Source organism: Pan troglodytes, chromosome 4, assembly GCF_028858775.2.
Source record: "Pan troglodytes isolate AG18354 chromosome 4, NHGRI_mPanTro3-v2.0_pri, whole genome shotgun sequence".
In the NCBI taxonomy this organism is placed as follows: domain Eukaryota; kingdom Metazoa; phylum Chordata; class Mammalia; order Primates; family Hominidae; genus Pan; species Pan troglodytes.
The window spans coordinates 1,908,940-1,928,260 of record NC_072402.2 but is presented as its reverse complement, the minus strand read 5'-3'; the positions used below and the strand labels follow the sequence as shown (position 1 = coordinate 1,928,260).

Genomic DNA, 19,321 nt, shown 5'->3' with positions numbered 1-19,321 from the left:
CAGGGGATTGTCCAATGTGGTCCCCTCAAGGGCGCCCCACAGATCCGGTGGGCTTGTTTTAAAGTGCGATTTGACGAGGGACGAGAAACCTTGAAAGCTGTAAAGGGAACCCTCAGAAAATGTGGCCGCCAGGGGTGGTTTCAGGTGCTTTGCTGGGCTGTGTTTGTGAAAACCCATTTGGACCCGCCCTGCAAGTCCACCCTCCAGGTCCACCCTCCAGGGCCGCCCTGGGCTGGGGGTATGCCCGGCGTTCCTTGTGCCACAGCCCGGAGCACAGCAGGCTGCGCACATTTAAATCACAGCAGGCTGCGCACATTTAAATCCACTAAGATTCACTCAGGAGGAGCCCAGGTCCCAAGCAACTGAGGGCTCAGGAGTCCTGAGGCTGCTGAGGGGACAGAGCAGACGGGGAACGCTGCTTCTGTGTGGCAAGTTCCTGAGGGTGCTGGCCAGGGAGGTGGCTCAGAGTATATGTTGGGGTCCCACCGGGGGCAGAACTCTGTCTCAGATGAGTCGGCAGCCATGTAACAGGAAGGGGTGGCTGCAGGGAGCTGGAAATGCACCAGGGGAGCTGAGCAGCCGGCCAAGGTCTCAGGGCCAGGCCACAGGAAGGGCAGGGGGACGCCCGGGGCCACAGCAGAGGCCGCAGGAAGGGAAGGGGATGCCCAGGCCAGAGCAGAGGCTGCCGGGCACAGGGGGGCTCCCTGAGCTGGGTGAGCGAGGCTCATGACTCGGCGAGGGAACCTCCTTGACGTGAAGCTGACGACTGGTGTTGCCCAGCTCACAGCCCAGCCGGGTCCCACGCCTGAGCAGGAACTCAGAACCCTCCCCTTTGTCTAAAGCACAGCAGATACCTTCAGGGCATCTAGGAGAAAACAGGCAAAGTCGTTGAGAAACGTCTTAAAAGAAGGTGGGATGGTGGCAATTTCTTGTCCAGATTTTAGTCTGCCCCAGACCACAGATGAGTCTATAACGGGATCGTGGTGTTGCCATGGGGACACATGAGATGGACCATCACAGAGGCCACTGGGGCTGCACCTCCCATCTGAGTCCTGGCTGTCCCGGGTCCAGGCCAGGTTCTTGCATGCTCACCTACCTGTCCTGCCTGGGAGACAGGGCAAGCACCCCGAAGTCTGGAGCAGGGCTGGGTCCAGGCTCCTCAGAGCTCCTGCCAGGCCCAGCACCCTGCTCCAAATCACCACTTCTCTGGAGTTTTCCAAAGCATTTAACAAGGGTGTCAGGGCACCTCCTGGGTGACGGCCCCGCATCCTGGGGCTGACATTGCCCCTCTGCCTTAGGACCCTGGTCCGAGGTGTCCCTGAGTATGGCTGCGTGGTGAACTTGCGGAAGACAGTAGTGAACTTCCCTGTAGAAGATGAGGCCCTGGGTGGCACGGCTTTTGTTCAGCTGCCGGCCCACGGCCTATTCCCCTGGTGCGGGCTGCTGCTGGACACCCGGACCCTGGAGGTGCAGAGCGACTACTCCAGGTGAGCGCACCTGGCCGGAAGTGGAGCCTGTGCCCGGCCGGGGCAGGTGCTGCTGCAGGGCCATCGTGTCCACCCCTGCTTCCGTGTGGGGCAGGCGACTGCCAATCCCAAAGGGTCAGAGGCCACAGGGTGCCCCTTGTCCCATCTGGGGCTGAGCAGAAATGCATCTTTCTGTGGGAGTGAGGGTGCTCACAAGGGGAGCAGTTTTCTGTGCTATTTTGGTAAAAGGAAATTGTGCACCAGACCCGGGTGCACTGAGGTGTCTTCAGAAAGCAGTCTGGAGGGTGCCCCTCGTCCCCTCTGGGGCTGAGCAGAAATGCATCTTTCTGTGGGAGTGAGGGTGCTCACAAGGGGAGCAGTTTTCTGTGCTATTTTGGTAAAAGGAAATTGTGCACCAGACCCGGGTGCACTGAGGTGTCTTCAGAAAGCAGTCTGGATCCGAAACCCAAGACGCCCGGGCCCTGCTGGGTGTGAGTCTCTCCAAACCTGAAACACAGGGGCCCTGCTGGGCATGAGTCCCTCCGAACCTGAGACCCTGGGGCCCTGCTGGGCATGAGTCTCTCCGAACCCAGAGACTTCAGGGCCCTTTTGGGCGTGAGTCTCTCCACTGTGAGCCCCACACTCCAAGGCTCGTCCACAGTCTACAGGATGCCATGAGTTCATGATCACATGTGACCCATCAGGGGACAGGGCCATGGTGTTGGGGGGTCTCTACAAAATTCTGGGGTCTTGTTTCCCCTGAGCCCAAGAGCTCAAGGCCCCATCTCAGGCTCAGACACAAATGAATTGAAGATGGACACAGATGCAGAAATCTGTGCTGTTTCTTTTATGAATGAAAAGTATCAACATTCCAGGCAGGGCGAGGTGGCTCACACCTATAATCCCAGCACTTTAGGAGGCCGAGGTGGGTGGATCACTTGAGGCCAGGAGTTTGAGGCCAATCTAACCAACATAGTGAAATTCCATTTCTACTTTAAAAATACAAAAATTAGCCTGGCCTGGTGGCACATGCCTGTAGTCCCAGCTATGCAGGAGGCTGAGGCAGGAGAATCATTTGAACCCAGGAGGCAGAGGTTGCAGTGAGCCGAGATCACACCACTGCACTCCAGCCTGGGCAACAGAGTGAGACTTCATCTTAAAAAAAAAAAAAAGTATCAGCATTCCAAAACCATAGTGGACAGGTGTTTGTTTATTCTGTCCTTCAATACTATTGACTGGTGCTGTGCTAGAGGCCAGAACTGGGGGTGCCTTCCTCTGAAAGGCACACCTTCATGGGAAGAGAAATAAGTGGTGGATGGTTGTTAAACCAGAGGTTTAAACTGGGGTCCTGTCGTTCTGAGTTGAACAGTCCAGATCTGGACTTTGCCTCTTTCCAGAATGCTCCCTGGGGTTTGCTTCATGGGGGAGCAGCAGGTGTGGACACCCTCGTGATGGGGGAGCAGCAGGTGCAGACGCCCTCATGATGGGGGAGTGGCAGGTGCAGACGCCCTTGTGCATGGTGCCCAGCATGTCCCTGTTGCAGTTCCCTCCCCACAAGGATGCCGGTCCCCTGTGCTTCCCACAGTCCCTGCTTCCCTCTCACAGCCTTACCTGGTCCTGGCCTCCACTGGCCTTGTCTGCATGATTTCCAGATTTCCTGGGCTCCCAGCACCTCTTCGCCTCTCCCAGGCACCTCTGCAGCGCTGGCCATACCAGTCAGCTGTGAACTGTCCACTGCTTATTTTGCTCCCCATGAAATGTATTTTTTAGGACAGGCACCCCTGGTTCCAGCCTCTGGCACAGCATCAGTGAATGTTATTGAAGGACAAAGGACAGACAAACAAATCAGGAAAATGGGTTCTCTCTAAACACATTGCAAAGCCACAGAGGCTAGTGCAGGATGGGTGGGCATCAGGTCATCAGATGTGGGTTCAATGCCAGAATATTCTGTGCACCCAAAGGCCACTTGGTCAGAGTGCGTGCTTGCAGAGGTGGCTCTAAAAGCTCAGCAGTGGAGGCAGTGGTTTGCCATACTCAGGGTAAACTCACATCCTCTGTGTCTGAAGTATACAGCAGAGGCTTGAAGGGCATCTGGGAGAAGAAAACAGGCAAAATGATTAAGAAAAGTGAAAAAGGAAGAGTGGTAAGATGGAAATTTTCTTGTCCAGATTTTAGTCTCCCAAACCACAGCTCAGATGGCAGAATGTGGTCAGAACTGATGGACAGAACAATAGAACAAAACGGAAGCCCTATCTCTCAGAAACGTGTGTTAATGTGGTGTGTGGCACAGCTGATGGAAAAGAGAGTGTGTGTGTAATTTTTTTTTCTGAGAAAACTGACTGGAAGCAAATAAGTTGTGTCTTTACAGCATATACCAGAGCAGATTCTAGGTAGAAGAGGAGATACATGCAAACAACACCAGCAACAGAAATAAAACAAAAGACTCAAAGGGAAGGGAGGTGAACATTCCCTGGTTTGGTGTTGGGGAAGGACACACAGGGAGGTGGATGAAACCAGTGAGGCAACGGGCATTGCTTTCACTGCAGAGAAACTCAGCTTGCCTGAGCCACAGTGAAAATGGCCATTCCCTGGAGCGTTTGTGCACATGATTTATTTAAGGCACCCTGTGAGGTCCTGCACATTCATCCTCTCACTTTGTTCTCCTAACCACCTGAGAGGTAGAGGAGGAAAGGCTCCAGGGGAGCAGCCGCCCTTGGTCACCCAGCTGGCAAGGGGCATGCATGATTGCAGCCTGGCCTCCTGCTCTGGGGCCCTTGCTCTGCCCGAGGACCCCACACAAGTCAGACCCATAGGCTCAGGGCGAGCCGGAGCCCAAGGTCGTGTTGGGGATGGCTGTGAAAGAAGAAATGGACGTCTGATGCACACTTGGGAAGGTTCTACCAGCAGTGTCAAAGAAATGCATGTGAAACTGACAGCGAGACCCGTCCCTCAAAGAAACGCATGTGAAACTGACAGCGAGACCTGTCCCCATCCCTCATGCTGGCTCCTTTTCTGGGCTTGCCAAGAGCCAGCATCAGGTTGAGGCAAGCTGGAAAGACTTTTCTGGAAAGCAGCTTGTTTGCATGGAAGTCCTCGCAATGTCCTGTGTCTTCCCAGTAATTCCACTTCTGAAGTGACCAGACATTATCACGGGTCTTATTTACCATTTCCAGTGTTCCAGGCAGGGGGACTTGCCACAGCAAGTCACGAACCTGCCCAAATACAGGGCTAAGCAGATATTATGCATCACAAAACTTATTCTGCCATTAAACATTTTTCAAAGAATTTTTGAAGAATGTTTAATGGCACAAAACGTTTATTTCAATGTAGCAGTGTTCAAAGCTGGATGTAAAAGAACACACCCCAGGAGCCTGCCGTGGATGTCATGTGTGTTCATCTTTGGACATGGATGTACATGGGCAGTGAGTGGTGGTGAGGCCCTGGAGGACATCGGTGGGATGCCTCCATCCTGCCCCTCTGGAGACACCATGTGTGCCACGTGCACTCATTGGAGCCCTGTTTAGCTGGTGCCACCTGGCTCTTCCATCCCTGAGATTCAAACACAGTGAGATTCCCCACGCCCAACTCAGTGTTCTCCCACAAAAAACCTGAGTCACACCTGTGTTCACTCGAGGGACGCCTGGGAGCCAGGGCTCCACGGTTTATTATGTGTTTTCGGCTGAGTTATGTGCAGATCTCATCAGGGCAGATGATGAGTGCACACACACGGCCGTGCGAGGTTTGGATACACTCAACATCACTAGCCAGGTCCTGGTGGAGTTTGGTCATGCAGAGTCTGGATGGCGTGTAGCATTTTGAGTCCATGGAGTGAGCACCCAGCCCCCTCGGGCTGCAGCGCGTGCCCCAGGCAGGGCAAGGAAGTGGGAGGAAGGCAGGAGGCTCTTTGGAGCAAGCTTTGCAGGAGGGGGCTGGGTGTGGGGCAGGCACCTGTATCTGACATTCCCCCCTTGTGTCTCAGCTATGCCCGGACCTCCATCAGAGCCAGTCTCACCTTCAACCGCGGCTTCAAGGCTGGGAGGAACATGCGTCGCAAACTCTTTGGGGTCTTGCGGCTGAAGTGTCACAGCCTGTTTCTGGATTTGCAGGTGAGCAGGCTGATGGTCAGCACAGAGTTCAAAGTTCAGGAGGCGTGTGTGCAAGTATGTGTGTGTGTGCGCGCGTGCCTGCAAGGCTGACGGTGACTGGCTGCACATAAGAGTGCACATGTACGCATATACACGTGAGCACATACATGTGTGCATGTGTGTACATGAAGGCATGGCAGTGTGTGCACAGGTGTGCAAGGGCACAAGTGTGAATGTGCACATGCGAATGCATACCTGACATGCATGTGTGTTTGTGCACAGTCGTGTTGGCATTCACGTGAGGTGCATGCGTGTGGGTGTGCAGTGTGAGTAGCATGTGTGCACATGTATTGAGGGCTCCTCGTGTTCGCCCCGCTAGGTCCTCAGCACCAGTGCCCCTCGTTACAGGGTGAGACGGGGTCCCAGGCCTTGGTGGGCTGAGGCTTTGAAGCTGCAGCCCTGAGGGCATTGTCCCATCTGGGCATCCGCGTCCACTCCCTCTCCTGTGGGCGTCCGTGTCCACTCCCCCTCTCCTGTGGGTGTCCACACCCCCTCTCCTGTGGGCATCTGCATCCACTCCCTCTCCTGTGGGCATCTGCGTCCATTCCCTCTCTCCTGTGGGTGTCCATGTCCACTCCCCCTCTCCTGTGGGCATCCACGTCCAATCCCTCTCCTGTGGGCATCTGCGTCCACTCCCTCTCCTGTGGGCATCTGCATCCACTCCCTCTCCTGTGGGCATCCGCATCCACTCCCTCTCCTGTGGGCATCTGCATCCACTCCCTCTCTTCTGTGGGCATTTACATCCACTCCATTCCCTCTCTCCTGTGGGCGTCCGTGTCCACTCCCCCTCTCCTGTGGGCATTTACATCCACTCCACTCCCTCTCTCCTGTGGGCATCTGCGTCCACTCCCCCTCTCTGTGGGCATTTGCGTCCACTCCCTCTCCTGGTTCCTTCCTGTCTTGGCCGAGCCTTGGGGGCAGGCAGACGACACAGAGTCTTGACTCGCCCAGGGTGGTTCGCAGCTGCCGGGTGAGGGCCAGGCCAGATTTCACTGGGAAGAGGGATAGTTTCTTGTCAAAATATTCCTCTTTCTTGTTCCATCTGAATGGATGATAAAGCAAAAAGTAAAAACTTAAAATCCCAGAGAGGTTTCTACCGTTTCTCACTCTTTCTTGGTGACTCTAGGTGAACAGCCTCCAGACGGTGTGCACCAACATCTACAAGATCCTCCTGCTGCAGGCGTACAGGTGAGCCGCCACCAAGGGGTGCAGGCCCAGCCTCCAGGGACCCTCCGCGCTCTGCTCACCTCTGACCCGGGGCTTCACCTGGGAACTCCTGGGTTTTAGGGGTAAGGAATGTCTTACGTTTTCAGTGGTGCTGCTGCCTCTGCACAGTTCTGTGTTCGTGTGGCCCTGTGCAAAGTGCCTGTTCTCGGTCCCGAGTTTTAGGGGCAAGCAGCGTCTTGTGTTTTCAGCGGCGCTGCTGCCTCTGCACAGTTCTTTTTTTTTTTTTTTTTTTTTTTTATTAATTTATTTATTTTTATTGATCATTCTTGGGTGTTTCTCACAGAGGGGGATTTGACAGGGTCATAGGACAATAGTGGAGGGAGGGTCAGCAGATAAACAAGTGAACAAAGGTCTCTGGTTTTCCTATGCAGAGGACCCTGCGGCCTTCCGTAGTGTTTGTGTCCCTGGGTATTTGAGATTAGGGAGTGGTGATGACTCTTAATGAGCATGCTGCCTTCAAGCATCTGTATAACAAAGCACATCTTGCACCACCCTTAATCCATTTAACCCTGAGTGGACACAGCACATGTTTCAGAGAGCACAGAGTTGGGGGTAAGGTCACCGATCAACAGGATCACAAGGCAGAAGAATTTTTCCTAGTACAGAACAAAACGAAAAGTCTCCCGTGTCTACCTCCCTCTACACAGACATGGCAACCATCCGATCTCTCAATCCCTTCCCCGCCTTTCCCCCACTTCTATTCCACAAAACCGCCATTGTCATCATGGCCCATTCCCAATGAGCTGCCGGGTACACCTCCCAGACGGGGCGGTGGCCGGGCAGAGGGGCTCCTCACTTCCCAGTAGGGGCGGCCGGGCAGAGGCGCCCCTCATCTCCCGGACCGGGCGGCTGGCCGGGCGGGGGGCTGACCCCCCACCTCCCTCCCAGACGGGGCGGCTGGCCAGGCAGAGGGGCTCCTCACTTCCCAGTAGGGGCGGCCGGGCAGAGGCGCCCCTCACCTCCCGGACGGGGCGGCTGGCCTGGCGGGGGGCTGACCCCCCCACCTCCTTCCCGGACCGGGCGGCTGGCCGGGCAGAGGGGCTCCTCACTTCCCAGTAGGGACGGCCGGGCAGAGGCGCCCCTCACCTCCCGGACGGGGCGGCTGGCCGGGCAGGGGGGCTGACCCCCCCACCTCCCTCCCGGACGGGGCGGCTGGCCGGGCAGAGGGGCTCCTCACTTCCCAGTAGGGGCGGCCAGGCAGAGGCGCCCCTCACCTCCCGGACGGGGCGGCTGGCCGGGCGGGGGGCTGACCCCCCCACCTCCCTCCCGGATGGGGCGGCTGGCCTGGCGGGGGGCTGACCCCCCCACCTCCTTCCCGGACTGGGCGGCTGGCCGGGCAGAGGGGCTCCTCACTTCCCAGTAGGGGCGGCCGGGCAGAGGCGCCCCTCATCTCCCGGACCGGGCGGCTGGCCGGGCGGGGGGCTGACCCCCCACCTCCCTCCCAGACGGGGCGGCTGGCCAGGCAGAGGGGCTCCTCACTTCCCAGTAGGGGCGGCCGGGCAGAGGCGCCCCTCACCTCCCGGACGGGGCGGCTGGCCGGGCGGGGGGCTGACCCCCCCACCTCCCTCCCGGATGGGGCGGCTGGCCTGGCGGGGGGCTGACCCCCCCACCTCCTTCCCGGACCGGGCGGCTGGCCGGGCAGAGGGGCTCCTCACTTCCCAGTAGGGACGGCCGGGCAGAGGCGCCCCTCACCTCCCGGACGGGGCGGCTGGCCGGGCAGGGGGGCTGACCCCCCCACCTCCCTCCCGGACGGGGCGGCTGGCCGGGCAGAGGGGCTCCTCACTTCCCAGTAGGGGCGGCCAGGCAGAGGCGCCCCTCACCTCCCGGACGGGGCAGCTGGCCGGGCGGGGGGCTGACCCCCCCACCTCCCTCCCGGATGGGGCGGCTGGCCTGGCGGGGGGCTGACCCCCCCACCTCCTTCCCGGACTGGGCGGCTGGCCGGGCAGAGGGGCTCCTCACTTCCCAGTAGGGACGGCCGGGCAGAGGCGCCCCTCACCTCCCGGACGGGGCGGCTGGCCGGGCAGGGGGGCTGACCCCCCCACCTCCCTCCCGGACGGGGTGGCTGGCCGGGCAGAGGGGCTCCTCACTTCCCAGTAGGGGCGGCCAGGCAGAGGCGCCCCTCACCTCCCGGACGGGGCGGCTGGCCGGGCAGGGGGCTGACCCCCCCACCTCCCTCCCGGACGGGGCGGCTGGCCGGGCAGAGGGGCTCCTCACTTCCCAGTAGGGGCGGCCGGGCAGAGGCGCCCCTCACCTCCCGGACGGGGCGGCCGGCCGGGCGGGGGGCTGACCCCCCAACCTCCCTCCTGGATGGGGCGGCTGGCTGGGCGGGGGGCTGACCCCCCCACCTCCTTCCCGGACGGGGCGGCTGGCCGGGCAGAGGGGCTCCTCACTTCCCAGTAGGGGCGGCCGGGCAGAGGCGCCCCTCACCTCCCGGACGGGGCGGCTGGCCGGGCGGGGGGCTGACCCCCCCACCTCCCTCCCGGTCGGGGCGGCTGGCCTGGCAGGGGGCTGACCCCCCCACCTCCCTCCCGGATGGGGTGGCTGGCCGGGCGGGGGGCTGAACCCCCCCACCTCCTTCCCGGACGGGGCGGCTGGCTGGGCAGAGGGGCTCCTCACTTCCCAGTAGGGGCGGCCAGGCAGAGGCGCCCCTCACCTCCCAGACGGGGCGGCTGGCCAGGCAGGGGGCTGACCCCCCCCACCTCCCTCCCAGACGGGGTGGCTGGCCAGGCAGGGGGCTGACCCCCCCACCTCCCTCCCGGACGGGGCGGCTGGCCGGGTGGGGGGCTGACCCCCCCACCTCCCTCCCGGACGGGGCGGCTGGCCGGGCGGGGGGCTGACCCCCCACCTCCCTCCCGGATGGGGCGGCTGGCCTGGTGGGGGCTGACCCCCACCTCCCTCCTGGATGAGGTGGCTGCCGGGCAGAGACGCTCCTCACTTCCCAGACGGGGTGGCTGCCTGGCGGAGGGGCTCCTCACTTCTCATATGGGGTGGTTGCCAGGCGGAGGGTCTCCTCACTTCTCAGACAGGGCGGCTGGGCAGAGACGCTCCTCACCTCCCAGACGGGGTCGCGGCCGGGTAGAGGCGCTCCTCACTTCCCAGACGGGGCGGCGGGGCAGAGGCGCTCCCCACATCTCAGACGATGGGCGGCTGGGCAGAGACGCTCCTCACTTCCTAGATGGGATGGTGGCCGGGAAGAGGCGCTCCTCACTTCCTAGATGGGATGGCGGCCGGGCAGAGACGCTCCTCACTTTCCAGACTGGGTAGGCAGGCAGAGGGGCTCCTCACGTCCCAGATGATGGGCGGCCAGGCAGAGACGCTCCTCACTTCCCAGACGGGGTGGCGGCCCGGCAGAGGCTGCAATCTCGGCACTTTGGGAGGCCAAGGCAGGCGGCATGCTTCGCCGGGTGGTCAGAGCTATTCGCCCATAGTCCGTAGCCCAGAGCCGGGGCTGCTCGGCTCTCCGTCCCGGGGGGCCGGGGCCGGGCTGGAGGCGTGCGAGCCTCTCATCGCCGCCTCCTTCTTTCTTTTTTTTTTTTTTGAGACGGAGTTTCAGTCTTGTTGCCTAGGCTGGAGTGCAGTGGCATGATCTCGGCTCACCGCAACCTCCACCTCCCGGGTTCAAACGATTCTCCTGCCTCAGCCTCCCTAGTAGCTGGGATTACAGGCATGCGCCATCACGCCCGGCTAATTTTCTATTTTTAGTAGAGACTGGGTTTCACCATGTTGGTCAGGCTGGTTTCGAACTCCTGATCTCAGGTGATCCACCCGCCTTGGCCTCCCAAAGTGATGAGATTATAGGCGTGAGCCACCGCGCCCGGCCAGTGGCCTCTTATTTATCCTTGCTCCACTCAGCCTCCCTGGAGAAGAGGGAGAAAGGCTGAAACCTGTTCTTAGGGCTTCCATGATTCTATCCAAAATCGCCTCTGCACAGTTCTGTGTTCGCGTGGCCCTGTGCAAAGCGCCTGTTCTCCATCTCTGGGTAGTGGTAGGAGCCGGTGTGGCCCCAGGTGTCCCCACTGTGCCTGTGCACTGGCCGTGGGACATCATGGAGGCCATCCCAGGGCAGCAGGGGCATGGGGTGAAGAGATGTTAATGGGGAGTCTTAGCAGAGGAGGCTGGGAAGGTGTCTGAACAGTAGGTGGGAGATCAGATGCTGGGAGGATTTGGGGTCTCAGCAAAGAGGGCTGAGGTGGGTGCAGATGAGGGTCGCTGGCCCCACCCCCAGGAAGGTGCAGCAGAGCTGTGGCTCCCCACACAGCCCGGCCAGCACCTGTGCTCTGGGCATGGCTGTGCTCCTGGAACGTTCCCTGTCCTGGCTGGTCAGGGGGTGCCCCTGCCAAGAATCGACAACTTTATCACAGAGGGAAGGGCCAATCTGTGGAGGCCACAGGGCCAGCTTCTGCCTGGAGTCAGGGCAGGTGGTGGCACAAGCCTCGGGGCTGTACCAAAGGGCAGTCGGGCACCACAGGCCCGGGCCTCCACCTCAACAGGCCTTCCGAGCCACTGGGAGCTGAATGCCAGGAGGCCGAAGCCCTCGCCCCATGAGGGCTGAGAATGAGTGTGAGCATTTGTGTTACCCAGGGCCGAGGCTGCGCGAATTACCGTGCACACTTGATGTGAAACGAGGTCGTCGTCTGTCGTGGAAACCCAGCAAGGGCTCACGGGAGAGTTTTCCATTACAAGGTCGCACCATGAAAATGGTTTTTAACCCGAGCGCTTGCGCCTTCATGCTCTGGCAGGGAGGGCAGAGCCACAGCTGCATGTTACCGCCTTTGCACCAGCTCCAGAGGCTTGGGACCAGGCTGTCTCAGTTCCAGGGTGTGTCCGGCTCAGACCGCCCTCCTCTCTGCCTTCTCTCTCTGCCTCAAATCTTCCCTCGTTTGCATCTCCCTGACGCGTGCCTGGGCCCTTGTGCAAGCTGCTTGACTCCTTTCCGGAAACCCTTGGAGTGTGCTGGATACAGGTGCCGCTGAGGACTGGAGGTGTCTGACACTGTGGTTGACCCCAGGGTCCAGCTGGCGTGCTTGGGGCCTCCTTGGGCCATGATGAGGTCAGAGGAGTTTTCCCAGGTGAAAACTCCTGGGAAACTCCCAGGGCCATGTGACCTGCCACCTGCTCCTCCCATATTCAGCTCAGTCTTGTCCTCATTTCCCCACCAGGGTCCCTGGCTCCGAGGAGCTCCCGTAGAGGGCCTGGGCTCAGGGCAGGGCGGCTGAGTTTCCCCACCCATGTGGGGACCCTTGGGTAGTCGCTTGATTGGGTAGCCCTGAGGAGGCCGAGATGCGACGGGCCACGGGCCGTTTCCAAACACAGAGCCAGGCACGTGGAAGGCCCAGGAATCCCCTTCCCTCGAGGCAGGAGTGGGAGAACGGAGAGCTGGGCCCCGATTTCACGGCAGCCAGGCTGCAGTGGGCGAGGCTGTGGTGGTCCATGTGGCGCTGGGGGCGGGGTCTGATTCAAATCCGCTAGGGCTCAGCCTTCCTGGCCCCTGTTGGCCGCGCCTCCACATGGGCTTGGGGTGGACGCCCCGACCTCTAGCAGGTGGCTATTTCTCCCTTTGGAAGAGAGCCCCTCACCCATGCTAGGTGTTTCCCTCCTGGGTCAGGAGCGTGGCCCTGTGGCAACCCCGGGACCTTAGGCTTATTTATTTGTTTAAAAAACATTCTGGGCCTGGCTTCCGTTGTTGCTAAATGGGGAAAAGACATCCCACCTCAGCAGAGTTACTGAGAGGCTGAAACCGGGGTGCTGGCTTGACTGGTGTGATCTCAGGTCATTCCAGAAGGGGCTCAGGAAGTCAGTGAGACCAGGTACATGGGGGGCTCAGGCAGTGGGTGAGGCCAGGTACATGGGGGGCTCAGGCAGTGGGTGAGACCAGGTACGCGGGTTGCTCAGGCAGTCAGTGAGACCAGGTACATGGGGGGCTTAGGCAGTCAGTGAGAACCAGGTACATGGGGGGCTTAGGCAGTGGGTGAGACCAGGTACACGGGGTGCTCAGGCAGTCGGTGAGACCAGGTACATGGGGGGCTCAGGCAGTCAGTGAGACCGGGTACACGGGGGGCTCAGGCAGTCAGTGAGAACCAGGTACATGGGGGGCTCAGGCAGTGGGTGAGATGAGGTACACGGGGGGCTCAGGCAGTGGGTCAGACCAGATACACGGGGGCTCTGATCACACGCACATATGAGCACATGTGCACATGTGCTGTTTCATGGTAGCCAGGTCTGTGCACACCTGCCCCAAAGTCCCAGGAAGCTGAGAGGCCAAAGATGGAGGCTGACAGGGCTGGCGCGGTGGCTCACACCTGTAGTCCCAGCACTTTGGGAGGCCGAGGCGAGAGGATCCCTTGAGCCCAGGAGTTTAAGACCAGCCTGAGCAACATAGTAGAACCCCATCTCTATGAAAAATAAAAACAAAAATTAGCTGAGCATGGTGGTGTGCGCCTGTAGTTCCAGTACTTGGGAGGCTGAAGTGGGAGGATCGCTTGAGCCCAGGAGGTGGAGGCTGCAGTGAGCTGAGATTGCACCACTGTACTGCAGCCTGGGTGACAGAGTGAGAGCCCGTCTCAACAACAACAGAAAAGACTGACAAATGCAGTTTCTTGGAAAGAAACATTTAGTAGGAACTTAACCTACGCACAGAAGCCAAGTCGGTGTCTCAGTGTCAGTGAGATGAGATGATGGGTCCTCACACCATCACCCCAGACCCAGGGTTTATGCACCACAGGGGCGGGTGGCTCAGAAGGGATGCGCAGGACGTTGATATACGATGACATCAAGGTGGTCTGACGAAGGGCAGGATTTATGATAAGTACCTGCTGGTACACAAGGAACAGTGGATAAACTGGAAACCTTAGAAGCCTTCCCGGGACAGGGGCTAATCAGAAGCCAGCATGGGGGGCTGGCATCCAGGATGGAGCTGCTTCAGCCTCCACATGTGTGTTCATACAGATGGTGCACAGAAACGCAGTGTACCTGTGCACACACAGACACGCAGCTACTCGCACACACGAGCACACACACAGACATGCATGCATGCATCCGTGTGTGTGCACCTGTGCCCACGAGGAAACCCATGCATGTGCATTCATGCACGCACACAGGCACCGGTGGGCTCATGCCCACACCCACGAGCACCGTCTGATTAGGAGGCCTTTCCTCTGACGCTGTCCGCCATCCTCTCAGGTTTCACGCATGTGTGCTGCAGCTCCCATTTCATCAGCAAGTTTGGAAGAACCCCACATTTTTCCTGCGCATCATCTCTGACACGGCCTCCCTCTGCTACTCCATCCTGAAAGCCAAGAACGCAGGTATGTGCAGGTGCCTGGCCTCAGTGGCAGCAGTGCCTGCCTGCTGGTTTTAGTGTGTCAGGAGACTGAGTGAATCTGGGCTTAGGAAGTTCTTACCCCTTTTCGCATCAGGAAGTGGTTTAACCCAACCACTGGCAGGCTCGTCTGCCCGCCCTCTCGTGGGGTGAGCAGAGCACCTGATGGAAGGGACAGGAGCTGTCTGGGAGCTGCCGTCCTTCCCACCTTGCTCTGCCTGGGGAAGCACTGGGGGGCCTGGTCTCTCCTGTTTGCCCCATGGTGGGATTCGGGGGGCCTGGCCTCTCCTGTTTGCCCTGTGGTGGGATTGGGCTGTCTCCCGTCCATGGCACTTAGGGCCCTTGTGCAAACCCAGGCCAAGGGCTTAGGAGGAGGCCGGGCCCAGGCTACCCCACCCCTCTCAGGAGCAGAGGCCGTGTATCACCACGACAGAGCCCCGCGCCGTCCTCTGCTTCCCAGTCACCGTCCTCTGCCTCTGGACACTTTGTCCAGCGTCAGGGAGGTTTCTGATCCGTCTGAAATTCAAGCCATGTCGAACCTGCGGTCCTGAGCTTAACAGCTTCTACTTTCTGTTCTTTCTGTGTTGTGGAAATTTCACTTGGAGAAGCCGAAGAAAACATTTCTGTCGTGACTCCTGCGGTGCTTGGGTCGGGGCAGCCAGAGATGGAGCCGCCCCGCAGACCGTCGGGGGTGGGCAGCTTTCCGGTGTCTCCTGGGAGGGGAGCTGGGCTGGGCCTGTGACTCCTCAGCCTCTGTTTTCCCCCAGGGATGTCGCTGGGGGCCAAGGGTGCCGCCGGCCCTCTGCCCTCCGAGGCCATGCAGTGGCTGTGCCACCAAGCATTCCTGCTCAAGCTGACTCGACACCGCGTCACCTACGTGCCACTCCTGGGGTCACTCAGGACAGGCAAGTGTGGGTGGAGGCCAGTGTGGGCCCCGCCTGCCCAGGGGTCATCCTTGAACGCCCTGTGTGGGGCGAGCAGCCTCAGATGCTGCTGAAGTGTTGACGCCCCCGGGCCTGACTGTGGGGGCCTGGAGCCACACTGGCAGCCCTGTGTGATTAAATGCTGGTGTCCCCAGGCCACGGAGCCTGGCAGGGTCCACAACTTCTTGAACCCCTGCTTCCCATCTCAGGGGCGATGCCTCCCCACCCTTGGGAGCCTTCTGACCCGTGACCTGTGTCCTCTCACACCCTCTGCCCTGGCTGCTGCCCTGAGCTCCTGGGGTCCTGAGCAAGTTCTCTCCCCGCCCCGCCGCTCCAGCGTCACCGGGCTGCCTGTCTGCTCGCCCCGGTGGAGGGGTGTCTGTCCCTTCACTGAGGTTCCCACCAGCCAGGGCCACGAGGTGTAGGCCCTGCCTGCCCGGCCACCCACACGTCCCAGGAGGGCTGGAGGATACCACCTCTGGCCTCTTCTGGAACGGAGTCTGATTTTGGCCCCGCAGCCCAGACGCAGCTGAGTCGGAAGCTCCCGGGGACGACGCTGAGTGCCCTGGAGGCCGCAGCCAACCCGGCACTGCCCTCAGACTTCAAGACCATCCTGGACTGATGGCCACCCGCCCACAGCCGGGCCGAGAGCAGACACCAGCAGCCCTGTCACGCCGGGCTCTACGTCCCAGGGAGGGAGGGGCGGCCCACACCCAGACCCGCACCGCTGGGAGTCTGAGGCCTGAGTGAGTGTCTGGCCAAGGCCTGCATGTCCGGCTGAAGGCTGAGTGTCCAGCTGAGGCCTGAGCGAGTGTCCAGCCAAGGGCTGAGTGTCCAGCACACCTGCCGTCTTCACTTCCCCACAGGCTGGCGCTCGGCTCCACCCCAGGGCCAGCTTTTCCTCGCCAGGAGCCCGGCTTCCCACTCCCCACATGGGAATAGTCCATCCCCAGATTCGCCATTGTCCACCCCTCGCCCTGCCCTCCTTTGCCTTCCACGCCCACCATCCAGATGGAGACCCTGAGAAGGACCCTGGGAGCTCTGGGAATTTGGAGTGACCAAAGGTGTGCCCTGTACACAGGTGAGGACCCTGCACCTGGATGGGGGTCCCTGTGGGTCAAATTGGGGGGGGGGGGTGCTGTGGGAGTAAAATACTGAATATATGAGTTTTTCAGTTTTGAAAAAAATCTCATGTTTGAATCCTAACGTGCACTGCATAGACACCACTGTATGTGTTTACAGAAGCCTGTGAGTGAACGGGGTGGTGGTCAGTGCGGGCCCATGGCCTGGCTGTGCGATTACAGAAGCCTGTGAGTGAACGGGGTGGTGGTCAGTGCGGGCCCATGGCCTGGCTGTGCGATTACAGAAGCCTGTGAGTGAATGGGGTGGTGGTCAGTGCTGGCCCATGGCCTGGCTGTGCGATTACAGAAGCCTGTGAGTGAACGGGGTGGTGGTCAGTGCGGGCCCATGGCCTGGCTGTGCATTTACGAAAGTCTATGAGTGAATGGGGGGTGGTGGTCAGTGCAGGCCCATGGCCTGGCTGGGCCTGGGAGGTTTCTGATGCTGTGAGGCAGGAGGGGAAGGAGGGTAGGGGATAGACAGTGGGAGCCCCCACCCTGGAAGACATAACAGTAAGTCCAGGCCCGAAGGGCAGCAGGGATGCTGGGGGCCCAGCTTGGGCGGCAGGGATGATGGAGGGCCCGGCCGGGGTGGCAGGGATGATGGGGGCCCCAGCTGGGGTGGCAGGGGTGATGGAGGGGGCTGGTCTGGGTGGCGGGGAAGATGGGGAAGCCTGGCTGGGCCCCCTCCTCCCCTGCCTCCCACCTGCAGCCGTGGATCCGGATGTGCTTCCCTGGTGCACATCCTCTGGGCCATCAGCTTTCATGGAGGTGGGGGGCAGGGGCATGACACCATCCTGTATAAAATCCAGGATTCCTCCTCCTGAGCCACCCAACTCAGGTTGAAAGTCACATTCCGCCTCTGGCCATTCTCTTAAGAGTAGACCAGGATTCTGATCTCTGAAGGGTGGGTAGGGTGGGGAAGTGGAGGGTGTGGACACAGGAGGCTTCAGGGTGGGGCTGGTGATGCTCTCTCATCCTCTTATCATCTCCCAGTATCATCTCTCATCCTCTTATCATCTCCCAGTCTCATCTCTCATCCTCTTATCATCTCCCAGTTTCATCTCTCATCCTCTTATCTGTCTCATCCTCTTATCATCTCCCAGTCTCATTTCTTATCCTCTTATCTCCCAGTCTCATCTCTCATTCTCTTATCTCCTAGTCTCATCCAGACTTACCTCCCAGGGCGGGTGCCAGGCTCGCAGTGGAGCTGGACATACGTCCTTCCTCAGGCAGAAGGAACTGGAAGGATTGCAGAGAACAGGAGGGGCGGCTCAGAGGGACGCAGTCTTGGGGTGAAGAAACAGCCCGTCCTCAGAAGTTGGCTTGGGCCACACGAAACCGAGGGCCCGGCGTGAGTGGCTCCAGAGCCTTCCAGCAGGTCCCTGGTGGGGCCTTATGGTATGGCCGGGTCCTACTGAGTGCACCTTGGACAGGGCTTCTGGTTTGAGTGCAGCCCGGACGTGCCTGGTGTCGGGGTGGGGGCTTATGGCCACTGGATATGGCCTCATTTATTGCTGCTGCTTCAGAGAATGTCTGAGTGACCGAGCCTAATGTGTTTATGGTGGGCCCAAGTCCACAGACTGTGTCGTAAATGCACTCTGGCGCCTGGAGCCCCCGTATAGGAGCTGTGAGGAAGGAGGGGCTCTTGGCAGCCGGCCTGGGGGCGCCTTTGCCCTGCAAACCGGAAGGGAGCGGCCCGGGGCGCTGTGGGCGGACGACCTCAGTGGGAGGTTGGACAGAACAGGGCGGGCACTCCCAGGAGCAGAGGCCGCTGCTCAGGCACACCTGGGTTTGAATCACAGACCAACACGTCAGGCCATTGTTCAGTTATCCATCTTCTACAAAGCTCCAGATTCCTGTTTCTCCGGGTGTTTTTTGTTGAAATTTTACTCAGGATTACTTGTATTTTTTGCTAAAGTATTAGACCCTTAAAAAAGGTATTTGCTTTGATACGGCTTAACTCACTAAGCACCTGCTTTGTCTGTTTTTATTTATTAATTATTATTATTATTATTAGAGATGGTGTCTGCTCTGTCACCCAGGTTGTTAGTGCAGTGGCACAGTCATGGCTCGCTGTAGCCGCAAACCCCCAGGCTCAAGTGATCCTCCGGCCTCAGCTTCCCAGAGTGCTGGGATTACAGGTGTGAGCCACTGCCCTTGCCTGGCACTTTTAAAAACCACTATGTAAGGTCAGGCCCGGTGGCTTCCACACCTGTCATCCCAGTAGTTTGGGAAGCCGAGGCAGAAGGATTGTCTGAGGCCAGGAGTTTGAGACCAGCATGGGTGACATAGGGAGACCCCATCTCTACAAAAAATCCAAAAAGTTAGCTGGGCGTGGGGTCCAGCATCTGTAGTCCCAGCTGCTCGGGAGGCTGAGTGGGAGGATCGCTTGAGCCCGGGAGGTCGTGGCTGCAGTGAGCTGTGATTGTACCATTGCACTCCAGCCTGGGCGACAGAGTGAGACCCTGTCTCAAAAAAAAAAAAAAAAAAAAAGGAGAAAGAGAAGAGAAGAAGAAGGAATAAGGAAGAAAGAATAAGGAGGCCTGCTAGGTGCTAGGTAGACTGTCAAATCTCAGAGCAAAATGAAAATAACAAAGTTTTAAAGGGAAAGAAAAACCCCAGCTCTATGGACTTCCTTAGGCCTGAACTTCATCTCAAGCAGCTTCCTTCCACAGACAAGCGTGTATGGAGCGAGTGAGTTCAAAGCAGAAAGGGAGGAGAAGCAGGCAAGGGTGGAGGCTGTGGGTGACACCAGCCAGGACCCCTGAGAGGGAGTGGTTATTTTCCTGCCTCAGCCCCATGCTCCTGCCGGTCCTGCACCCGCTGTAACCCTCGATGTTGGTGCCAGGTGCCCACCTGGGAAGGATGCTGTGCAGGGGGCTTGCCAAACTTTGGTGGGTTTCAGAAGCCCCAGGCACTTGCGGCAGGCACAATTACAGCCCCTCCCCAAAGATGCCCACATCCTTCTCCTGGAACCTGTGAATGTGTCACCCGCAAGGCAGAGGCTGGTGGAGGCTGCAGGTGGAATCACGGCTGCCAGTCAGCCGATCTTAAGGTCATCCTGGATTATCTGGTGGGCCTGATATGACCACAAGGGTCCCTAGAAGTAAGAGAGGGAGGC

General features: G+C 59.5%; 1 protein-coding gene across 3 annotated transcripts in view; it reads left to right on the top strand.

Moving 5' to 3' along the window:
- The window catches only part of TERT (telomerase reverse transcriptase), a 50,156-nt gene extending 31,988 nt beyond the window's left edge, over positions 1-18,168 (top strand). The window contains exons 11-17 of one of the 3 annotated variants that reach the window (XR_010157111.1): positions 1,299-1,487; positions 5,446-5,572; positions 6,738-6,799; positions 14,018-14,142; positions 14,924-15,061; positions 15,598-16,160; positions 17,360-18,168. Coding sequence is in view for 1 of the 3 variants with exons in the window: in XM_016952902.4 (XP_016808391.2) it covers positions 1,299-1,487; positions 5,446-5,572; positions 6,738-6,799; positions 14,018-14,142; positions 14,924-15,061; positions 15,598-15,701 (745 nt within the window). In the remaining 2 variants the exon portion in view is untranslated. Of the gene's footprint in view, positions 1-1,298; positions 1,488-5,445; positions 5,573-6,737; positions 6,800-14,017; positions 14,143-14,923; positions 15,062-15,597; positions 16,267-16,321; positions 16,406-17,359 lie in introns of those variants that run through there. The other 2 variants (XR_001717411.4, XM_016952902.4) reach the window with 2 other exon arrangements.
- Positions 18,169-19,321: the final 1,153 nt, after the last annotated feature.